The following is a 12198-nucleotide window of genomic DNA, read 5'->3' on the forward strand; positions in this document are numbered from 1 at the left end:
TGACATTCCAAAGATAAAATTAAACATATTTCATGTGAGGAAACCGGTTTACTGCTAGTAAAACACTCCATTATGACTAGCTGCACCTCAAAATAGATGTTAGATGGAAACATTGTGCATTATGATCGAGCTTAATTCACTATATTGTAAATAGTCTAGTGAATGTTAAATTTATCAGTATATACTGTAATAAATATTAGAGAAATTATTGTGTTAGTCTGATTGTATTAGTCTAGTCAAGAGTAGCAGAGTAGCAGATGAACACAAAACAGTATAACAAAAAAAAAAAATGAAAGGGTAAATCTTATCTTTCAACTTAACTGTGCACATATGATTTAAACACGTAGGCCGAAATTACAACAACAGTTTACATACAGGTTACATACACATATTTTTAATTGTTTGATCAAAATTACTGTTAGGGACGATTTAGTATTCGCTAGATATTAGTAGGGACATTATAGCATCCCTACTAAATTCTACGCCCTTGTTTTCCATTGACCCACGGCTTTTTATTGACGGCGATTAGCTGTGCGGCCACCAGGGGTCGCTGCAGTGAAGTGAGTTCCTCTGTTCTGTGATGTTTAGGGGTCCAGTCTGGTCCAGCCACACAGACCTGCGCCTGGAACAGCAGGAAAAACTTCAGCAGAGACTTGTCTTCTGATAACGAGCTCTACACACTGTTCTCCAGGTTCGGATTAGGAGCGGAGCACTTCTGGAAGCGCGTGAACATGGACGATCTAGGTAAAGACACCCATATCCCCACATGTTGTTTGTAAAGAGACAAAAACATAGCGGAAAAATAAGAGGGAGAGAGGGAGAGAGGCTAACTACAGTAGCCAATGAGCTAACGCACAAGATCAAAGATACAAAGTATCAGTTCCACTGAACGCGAAGTCACAGCGATACAATGTAACTCTTCACGTTCCATTCTGCTGAACGCATCATTAGTTCTGTTACAGTTACAATATTAGAGTATCATGTGTCAAACTGAGGTTGATTTATAAGCAGTGTTGGGCTGAACTCCGTTTTTTCCCTTTGGGCAGCATCTTTATGTTATTTATGTCTTTAAAGTGATACTGCCTGTGCGGAATCTTGTTATTGCACATAGTTTGTCATTAAGTTGGATGTTTTTTTTTACCCTTGGTACGTTCAGTCAGAGCCAAAAAGCGTTACTGGCACGAGTCAACTCAAAGTTTATCAAATGTACAGCTACTGCAGGTTGTAGCTCCAGATATGACAAGAAAATACTAAAAGAATCACTGATTTGATCTAAGATTTAAAATGTAAACATTAAACAATTAAAGAGAAGAGCACAGCTGACACATATTTTTGCCTAACTGGAGAATGCATTCCATTTAGAGCTTCATTTGAACATATTTGAGTCCTTTTCGTAGAATTCTGTCTATTTCCTCAAAATATCAATGCCGAAAATGCGAATGTCTTCTGACGAGTTTTCACAGACCTGTCAAGCCCTTCATTGTAACCTGCATCATTTGAGAGTAGTTTGCTGATTTGTGTGTACTCATAACAGAACTGTATTTGAGCGATTGTTCGATAATAGCTGGCAGATGAGAGACTGTACAGCTTTGTATTTATTGATTTTTGTGAGCTAGTGGTCAGCTAATAACTCACTTAACTCCACAGGATGGGCGTGTTCTCTTGGGGATGATCTGATTCCACCCACAAACGCCTACATCCCGCTACAGCCCCTTTGTGACCTAAAGCAAACTAGTTTCACGTTTTGATCGATGCACAAACTTTTATATTAATGTAATTGTTCACCCAAAAATGATCATTTGCTGAAAATGTGCTCACCTTCAGGCTAGCCAAGATGTAGATGAGTTTGTTTCTTCATCAGATTTGGGAAAATATAGTATTTCATCAGTTATCAGTGGATCCTCTGCAGTGCAATGGGTGCCGTCAGAATGAGAGTCCAAACAGCTGATTAAAACATCACGATAATCCACAAGTAATCCACACCACTCCAGTCCTTCAGTTAACATCTTGTGAAGTGAAAAAGATGCATGCTTATAAGAAACAAATACATCATTAAAACATTTTAAACTTCAAACCATTGCTTCTGGCTAAAATACGAGTCCATAATCCATAATAATGCTTCCTCCAGTGAGACATGGCTCTCATTCTGATTGGTCCGTTGCAGCATTCGGCAGTCAAATATTTCTGAATAATGACCGTTGTCTAGGACAACACTATATAACAGACCATTCATCTGGTCAGTGTTTCCTACATAGCCTTCTGTCTCTCTGCCATCTCTATAGACGGATCTCAGATCAGTATTTGCTCAAACGGCGAGGTAGTAGGTTTGATTCCCAGGGAATGCATGAACTGATGAACTGCATAGCCTGAATGCAATGCCGGTCAATGCCTTTGCCAAATTCATAAATGTATGTTAATGTTGGAAGTTGTCCTGTGATAATTGGGATAATGTACAGTTAGCTGGTCACTCTGACATATGAGCAACAGTACTAATTATCTGATGTCTGAAGATGGAATATATTTGCTGGTTGTTGTTCAGCGCGTGTTGTTTCACCCAAACAGTCTCTATCGGCTGGAGAAAGAGGTGATTGTGTTCAGAGCTCGTTCTGTCCTGGTGTATCTGGCGGAGCCGGAGTGACAGACGAGTGCGTGCCGTCAGTGTGTTTGGCTTGAGTTTGGATCTGATGCTGCTGTACAGCAGTTTGCATCACACGGGGAAGTCCAGCACCTCTGTTTGGAGTGGGGGAGGGAACTGACTCAGTCGTGGGTCAAAGGGCGAATGAGAGGAGTTTTTCCAACCAGCTGCTCACAGTGGAATGCTTTATTAGCTTCGTTAGAGGCGATCAGTGTTTCGGATTAAGAATTAGCCTGCTGATGAGGCCAGATGACCTCAAGTGTATTTGGACACATAAGTAGGGGCCTGTAAAATCCATTTGAATTTTTCCCATATTCTGTGTTTTCAATTTTTAATTGTTCTGGATTTCATTTGGTTTTATTAAGTTTTCAAAATCAAAAAGTCTTCATAAAACGTTAACAATAAAAGGCACTATGAAATGTGTTTTATGGTTTCAGAAATTCAGTTTTAATATTGTCTGGTTTCTGTTTTCTGGATTCGCTGATTTAGTTATGTTTTGTTACAAATTTATTATGAAGTTTAATAATGTTATAAACCAAATAAAAGTCCAACACCTTTTCTTTTAAAATGTAATGAATTGAAAATTGTACAATCAGTATGAATGTTATTATTTTAATATTATTATCAAAATGTAATAATAATATATATTTAAAAAAATATATTATTATTTTATAAAAACATTTTATTATCCTCCCAATTTGTTTTATTTTTATTATTATTATTTTGAGGACTCTGGCTTTGATGGTTTAATTAATTAAAATAATCAAAAAGGATGGCTAATTAATTTAATTTTATAAAATTGTAACAATTTATAACAAATTTGAACAATAAAAAGACCCTATGAAATGTTTTATTTTTTGGGTGGAAATTAAAATCAATGTATAAACTTAATCAGTGTTTTAAAATGTAATAAAATTTGAACAGCTGATTTCATTTTTTGGCTGCACAGTTTGAATTCAAACATAAATTAAAATTGGACTGTATTATTGTTATGAATATTTTGTGTACTGTACTGTGCAGTAGTAATATATTTGTGTTCTTAGTTTTTCAAGTTAAACAAAATGTTTGTTTTGGTAGGTCCGTAAGACCATAGTGTTTCTGTGTATCTTTTCTAAATGAAATGGTGAAAAAGTGTTAAAGTGACTCGCAGAGCAGCTCTAAAGATGCAGTTCATGTTTATGTGTGTTTATGTCCTCATATAGTGAGACGACAGACACTGAAAACACCACAAGTGTCACGCGTGCTTCACTATGTGTGTAGTAAACAGAACAGCATATTTTAGTAGTCTTTTTGCACTTTAATATTCACATACATTAATCTGTTTCATAATTTGATTTAAATTTACAGCCCTAGTTTTGATTTATGCCTTTCATGACATTTTGTGTTAGACTGTAAATTCCATTATTGTGAGTGGATTTTGTGTGTTTTTCATATCACATTTGTGTATGAGTGTGTTAAAGAATGAGAAAGGCATAGGAAGTGATTCCTGACATCCCGACCCCAACACGGCTCCCCTGAGCATGAGTGGAATTCATATAAAGCTCAGTATTCTCCCCTGTGGTGATCCAGAGATGTTTACACACATACACAAACCCACACACACTCGCTGTTAAAGAGGCAGTTGTGGTCATAAAACACAGGTGCACAATGAGGGTGTTGTTCGAGCGAATGCTGTTTCTCATCTGGGCCTCATTGGACGAGTCGTCAAGGTAGTAATTTGTGGGGAATCACAGAACAATGCTGATTTGTCTGTTTAAGAATTTGGCTTTGGCCTGCACAACCACAGCCTGCTGAAACACTAACGTTTGATCAGACACCTGCCTGTGGGTTATATAAGAGAATATATAACGCAGTCTTGTCCATTTAAATTGGAACTTCTGTCCTGATTGGGCATGAACTTTGTATGTGTTACTACACTTTATCAGCTGTATGATTTCTGTGGCAAATCCTGCAAAACAGTAATATTATAAAATATTATAACAATTTTAAATAACTGTTCTCTATGTGGAAATATGTTAAAATGTAATTTATTTCTTTGATCCTTTAGAATTTTCAGCATCATTACATTACAGTCACATGATTCTTCATAAATCATTCTAATAGGCTGATTTGATGCACAAAAACATTTCTTATTATTATCAGTGTTGAAAACAGTTGTGTTGCCTGCTACATATTTTATTTGAAACCATGACTTTGTGACTCAAGACTCCTTGATGAATAGAAAGTTAGAAAGAGCAGCAGCATTATAAATGTTACTTGTCTGATCATTTTAATGCAGTTTGAATTCTACTCAGAAGTATTGTGATTCTTCAGAACACGTTCCCACATCAGACTGGCTTTGATTTTGTTGATATTTTGAAAAAGGAGAAATAGAAAAGTGACATGGCAGAGACCCAGTGATAGACTAAACTTCCCCTTTGCAACAATCACACTGCTCCACGGCCCAACCTGCCCTCAGACCAAGGCTTCAGGGTCTCGACTCACTTCCTCAGGAAACAGTAGAGAAGGAAGTGGCTTTGTGTTGAGCTCCACAACCACAATTTAGACCCACTCAAGGCATTCAGATATTCTGAGATGACTCAGAACTGTGTTGGTGTGTCCTTGAAAAATAAATCAAAATAAATTGTAAAATATGTGATTATGACATTGCAAAAGCGGCGATTTAATTAAATAAATATATGAGTGAAGCACGGCACTGTGTTCATTTACACATGAGCAGCTCGTTATCCACAAGTGTATCCATATCTGTTTTCGAGTTTGGGTTACTTTAATGTGCATTTGGGAATGCAACATATCTCCCCAGACTTGTTTAAAAATAATGAATAAGAGTAGCTTTAAGGCTTAACATTTGTTTGAAAATGAAGAAATTAAGTGAGCCTTAAATATAAGTATTGTAATTTTAAAGGTGTAATGTAAAATTAAATTATTGTTGTTGTTGTTATTGTAAGTACTCAATTTTTATATTTCATAGCAAAAAATTATTATTTATTTTTATTTAGTATTTTTATATATATATATTATTTAGTTATATTTATAATTATTATTATTTTATTTTATTGTATTTTATTTTTTATAGCCATATTGATATAAAACCAAATGGGCAGCTCTGCAAAAAAGCACAGCAGACCTGGAATTTTTAAATCACATTTTAAATCATAATCGCTTTATAATTATTATTTTTATTACATTTTTAAACAACAGTTTTGTGCAGGCCTATAGTACAACTCATAAAGGTACCCCATTTTACTTGTGCATTAACTTTTCTGAAGTTGTTTGGTACCTTGTGTAAAAAATGTGAACTTTCACTAACTTGATTGTCAGATTAAAGCATCATTGCATCAAGTTTGAGATCAGTGATTTCTGAACTCCATCATATTTGGTTGCTTCCGAGATGACTCAGAACAGTGTTCGTGTCCTTAAATATATTTTGAAATAAATTGTGAAATATGTGATTATGAAACTGCAAAAGCGGCAATTTAAAATAAATATATGAGTGAAACGCGGCACAGTGTTCATTTACACGTGAGCAGCTGGTTATCCACCAGTGTATCCATATCTGTTTTCGAGTTTGGGTTAATTTAATGTGCATTTGGGAATGCAACATACAACATCTTCCCAAACTTGTTTAAAGATGATAAAGAAATGCTTTAAGGGCTTCATTTAACATTTGTTTGAAAATTAAAAATGAAGTCAGCCTTAAATATAAGTATTGTAATTTTAAAGGTTTAATGTAAAATAAAATTATTGTTGTTGTTGTTGTCATTGCAAGTACTCAATTTTTATATTTTATAGCATTTTTATTTAGTAATTTTTTAATATATTATTTAGTTATTGTTATTGTATTTTATTTTACTTTTAATAGCCATATTTATATAAAATCAAATGGGCAACTCTGCAAAAAGCACAGCAGACCTGGAATTTTTAAATCACATTTTAAATCATAATCGCTTTATAATTATTTTTATTACATTTTTTTTTAACTACATTTTTCCCAAAATTGTGCAGGCCTATAGTACAACTCATAAAGGTACTTGATTATTAACTTTTCTTAAGTTGTTTGGTACCTTGTGCGAAAAATGTGAACTTTCATTAACTTAATTGTGAGATTAAATCATCTTACAATCTTACAATCTTTCAAGTTTGAGATCAGTGATTTCTGAACACCATCATATTTGGTTGTTGAAAACTGTTTTCAGCTTTCTCTCTTCGACTGGTTTCAGTTCTAATCAAAAGCATTTTAAGGGACTTACAAAGGGCTTTTTATGTGTACCATTATGTACAGCATGCAGAATACTTGAAGATTAGCTTAATAAAGTTACCAGTTTTTATCAGCGGAGAGTCTTTTGACTCATTATTGTGTCATTTCTAGAGTATTGGTCGATCTGTTCTCAATTACGATCACGGAGCGACGGGGCGGCGCTGAAGGCGCGATCAAAGTGAGGCTTTGCCATGTGTTTGCCTGCTGTTACGAGGTGATTTAGATGAAAACGCTCGGACGTTTTCCCCTCTCTGTTGGCCTTTTCTTTCTGTATTTCCTTCGACCTGGTTTTCAATGCCCCGCTCCCCCTCTCCCTCCCTGGCAGGGCGTCTAGCCTGAGACACAGCGGTGATTGTTTTCCTGATGGCCTTGGATGTTCCAGAACTCATAGTTACACCAGAATTCTTCCCACATGAGTGGATTTGGGAGATACTCCCTGTAAGCGCTGACTGTCTAAATGTTCCACTGGACTCATCATAGTCATCGGAGGTGTGTTTGAGACACACAGAAATGTACAGATGTCGTATTTGTTCAACGTGGTCGAATGATATGGATTTACAGATGACCAGTGGCGTTATATAGAGAATCACATGGAGTCACACACACAAAACTTTCCAGGCCTGTCATTCATGAATTTCTACATGCCACAGGGTTTTTTAAAATAATTTGGTTGATTTTATAATGCTCTCAGCTATTAAAAAGAATGCAGTGCCTTCACCTCCACTTAACAAATTTTGTCATGTTTAAATCCTTAAAACCAATGCAAATTCTGAAAATCCTGTCCATGATCACCGATGGTTAAAAATAGTGTTACTGTATAGTAATGCATAAAATTGCTAAAATCAAAAGGATTTTTTTAAAGGAATATGTGACCCTGGACCACAAAACCAGTCTTAAGTAGCATGGGTATATTTGTAGCAATAGCCAACAATACACTGTATGGGTCAAAATTATAAATTTTTCTTTTATGCTAAAAATCATTAGGATATTAAGTAAAGATCATGCTCCATAAAGATATTTTGTAAATTCAGAAGTATATTAAAACTTTTTTTATTACTCATATGCATGGCTAAGAACATTTGGACAACTTTAAAAGCAATTTTCTCAATATTTTGATTTTTTTTATTTTTTTTTTGCACCTTTAGATTCCAGATTTTCAAATAGCTGTATCTCGCCAATTATTGTCCTATCCTAACAAACCATACATCAATGTAAAGCTTATTTATTCAGCTTTGTATGTATGATGTATAAATTTCAGTTGTGGTCCAGGGTCACATATTTACCAAAACTCACTTTAGAAATTTGAATTTATGCTGATGGAAGTGACTTTTGAGTGTTGAAATCATTCTTATCGACTACTTGTTTTCCTGTTAAAATCCTCAAAACATTACAACTTCTGATGCACTGCACAAGACCAGACACATTTTCACAGATTGTATCGTGAATAAAAGTGTATTTTGTCATACTACACTTATCTTGTTTCAAGTCATTTTAGATAAATTAACTGCAAAAAAAGTACAGAAAAATAAAAAAGTTAAGGGGCCATTCACACAGAACACGTTTTTGCATTTAAAAACACAAGATTCACTGTAGTAAAATGGGAAAAAACAGACATCAGACAGACGTGTCAGTTTAGCACATTTACATAGAAAAACAATGTAAAAGCAACACTGTTAAGAAAAATGCACAAGTAAATTTGAGATTCAAAGTCATTAAACTCATTGATTAAAAAGAGGAAAAAAACATAAATCAATTTTAACTGGATAACGATTTCCTGAATCGGAAAGAATCATGAGGTGCTTGTAGATTCTCAACCCAGTACTTGTGGTCTCTATGGATCTTTTCCAGGTTTCACACGATATTTTGTAGATTTGCTACCATAAATGTATCAACTTAATTTTTGAATAGTAATATGCATTGCAGAACATTTGGACTTTAAAGCCAATTTTCTTAATATTTAGATTTTTTTGCACCATCAGATTTCAGATTTTTAAATAGTTGTATGTCGGCCAAGTATTATCCTAACCTAGCAAACCATACATCAATGGAAAGCTTATTTATTCAGCTTTCAGATGACATATAGATGTCAATTTACCCATATGTCTGGTTTTGTGGTCCAGGGTCACATATTTACTAAAAACTCACTTTAGATATTTGAATTCATGCTGATGGAAGTGACTTTTGAGTGTTGAAATCATTCTTATTATTTTTAATTATTATTATTATTATTATTATTGATTTGTTTTCCTGTTAAAATCCTATTTTTTATTTTTTTTTAGAAAAAAAATGATCATTTCGCTAGATAAGAGCCTTATTCCTCAGCTGGGATATTTTTGATTTGTTTTCCTGCTAAAATCCTCAAAACATGACAGCTAGGGATGCACTGCACAAGACAAGACACATTTTTACAGACTGTATCGTGAATAAAAGTGTATTTTGTCATACTACACTTCACTACAAGATAAAATACACTCATGTATTTGATACAGTATATGAAAACAAATCTTAATATCTTATGCATTGTTGCTTCTCAAGTAATTTTATCTTATTTCAAGGCGTTTCAGATATAAAACACAAGATGCATTATAGTAAAATGGGGAAAAAGAGACATCAGACAGACGTGTCAGTTTAGCACATTTACATAGAAAAACTATGTAAAATGAGAAAAAATGCAAGGTCTGGAGACATTTTTGGAACTTCCTTTAACTTTTTTTTTTTTTTTTGAACTTCCTTTAACTTGAGCACAAGTGATCAAACATGTCAGTTTAGCCCAATTTTACATAGAACTATGTAAAACCAGTGAAGTTAAGAAAAATGCACAAGTAAATTTTTATATGTAAAGTTGTTAAACTTATTAATTAATAAGAGAAAAAATGTATATCAATTTATGGATCACAATATCCCGAATCAGAAAGGATCTTGAAGCGCCTGTAGAGTCTCACCCCAGTATTTACAGTCTCTATGGGTCTTTTCCAGGTTTAACACGATGAACTCAGATAGAAAGTCAGCCAGCGCTTATCTAAATAACTATCCAATCAGATCTGAGCCACGTGTGCGTGTACAAGTCGGTTGGACGTTCTCTCTTCTGTGTATACGTAGGTGTCTAGAATAGACACGGGACCCCCAGTCTGCTTGGCTTGAAGTCCCTTGGGAAGAGCTTTTATTTTGGGTGCCGAGTGTCGACTTTCTGCAGGGGTGGGGTCAGGGAGTTGAAATTTCTCTCTAAATTATCAGTCAATTCTCTCCTTTAACATGTTTCATGTTTTTTTGACTTTGTCTCCTCCTCAGATGTCCATGACCCCTGCTTTTCACTGCCATCTTTTCGTTTCATCTCTTATGCTGCCGGCTGTCTTGTAATAATATCCTGCCTTTTCTTTCTCTGTTGTTTCTTTTGTGACCCGTCCTGCAGTCATCCTGTTGGCCCCCTCGCACACCCCTCTTGCCTCTCTGTTATAAATATCAGAGTAAGTTTGGTTAGATGGTATAGAGTTTCCTTTGGTGAGGTCGCCAGCTTTGGCCTCTGGTCTCCAGTCATAAACAGGCAGAGTTTGGCCTCTTCTGACCGCAAGAGGAAGATCACTGCTCAGATTGACATGGACTCAAAGGAGAATGTATTTACCTTCAGGCCATCCAAGATGTAGATGAGTTTGTTTCTTTATCAGATTTGGAGAAATGTGGCATTGCATCACTTGCTCACCAGTGGATCCTCTGCAGTGAATGGGTGCCGTCAGAATGAGAGTCCTAACAGCTGATGAAAACCTCACAATAATCCACAAGTAATCCACACCACTCCAGTCCATCAGTTAACATCTTGTAAAGTGAAAAGCTGCATGTTTGTAAGAAACAAATCTATCATTAAGACGTTTTTAACCTGAAATAGATGCTTCTGGCTAAAATATGAGTCTATAATCCATAATATTGCTTTCTCTGTCTGAATCAGGAGAGAAATCTGCACAGATCAAGCACTGTTTACAAGCTAAAACAGTCCAAAACAGCTCTAAAGAAATTTGTGGGTAGATTTTGATGTGAGAGGACAACAGAGGAAGGCCTTTTTCACTGGAGGAAGTGTTATTATGAATTATGGACTTACCCAAAAACATGGTTTAAAAATTTAAATGTCTTGATGCATTTGTTTCTTACAAACACACAGTTTTTTACTTTATGAGATGTTGATTGATGGACTGGAGTGGTGTGGATTACTTGTGGATTTATTGTGACGTTTTTATCAGCTGTTTGGACTCTCATTCTGACGTATTAAATCCTAGTGGTTTGAAGGATAGTGGCAAAGATTGGTAAAGATTTATAATGACAATTAAAGGATTAGTTCACTTCCAGAACAAAAATGTACAGATAATGTACTCACCCCCTTGTCATGACCGGGAAAAAAAAAACAATTCACACAGAGCTAGATAAAACGAGCGTTTGAGGGTAAAAAGTATATAAATTGTAATTTTTTTTTGTTGTTGTTTTTTTTAAGAAAATAACCGATCGTTTCACTAGATAAGACCCTTTTTCCTTGGCTGGGATTGTTTAGAGCCATTTGAAGCTGCATTTAAACTGCGTTTTGGGAGTTCAAATTTGGGGGCACCACAGAAGTCCATAACATGGGAGAGAAATCCTGAAAAAAAAACATAATTTCTTTACGACTGAAGAAAGACATGCACATCTTGTATGACAAGGGGGTGGGTAAATTATCTGTAAATTTTTTGTTCTGGAAGTGCACTAATCCTTTAATTATTTTTGGGGGTGATCCATAATTAAAGGAGAAGTCCACTTCCGGAACAAAATTTTACAGATAATGTACTCACCCCCTTGTCATCCAAGATGTTTATGTCTTTCTTTCTTCAGTTGTAAAGAAATTGTTTTTTTTGAAGAAAACATTTTAGCATTTTTTCTCTATATAATGGACTGCTATGGTGCCCCGAGCACCATATCAGTCCACTATCTGGAGAAAAATCCTGAAATAATGTTCTGGAAGTGGACTTCTCCTTTAATGTCTTTTAATGTCATCTAATGATTGTTGAACTAAATAAGCCCATGTACATGAACTGTTGCTACTGAATGACATTTTAGTGGGCGTGTTCTGTAAATCATGGTAAAAATTTATGATTCTAATGATGTCTAATGACATTTTAACCAGCCTCTTAGTTTGTCAAAGTACTTTCTGGGATTGGCTTCTCCTCAAAGAATAGGCCAAAATAAGGCATCCTAGAAAGCAATGTGATCATGTTGCTTGCACACAAATGATGCTTTCAAATGCTGTATGTCAGAAGTCTGCAACGTACGATGGGAGGAGTTTGTTTGG

At 35.2% G+C, this 12198-nt stretch overlaps 1 protein-coding gene across 4 annotated transcripts in view; it reads left to right on the forward strand.

Annotated features, from left to right (window-relative positions):
* Positions 1 to 576: 576 nt before the first annotated feature.
* pxnb (paxillin b) overlaps positions 577 to 12198 on the forward strand; it is a 38303-nt gene continuing 26681 nt past the window's right edge. For 2 of the 4 annotated variants that reach the window (XM_051117906.1, XM_051117907.1), the window contains exon 1: positions 589 to 744. In XM_051117906.1, coding sequence (XP_050973863.1) covers positions 732 to 744 — 13 coding nt within the window. In that variant the 5' untranslated portion in view covers positions 589 to 731. Of the gene's footprint in view, positions 745 to 12198 lie in introns of all 4 variants that reach the window. The other 2 variants (XM_051117904.1, XM_051117905.1) reach the window with 2 other exon arrangements.

This window comes from Labeo rohita, chromosome 8 (assembly GCF_022985175.1).
Source record: "Labeo rohita strain BAU-BD-2019 chromosome 8, IGBB_LRoh.1.0, whole genome shotgun sequence".
Classification (NCBI taxonomy): Eukaryota; Metazoa; Chordata; class Actinopteri; order Cypriniformes; family Cyprinidae; genus Labeo; species Labeo rohita.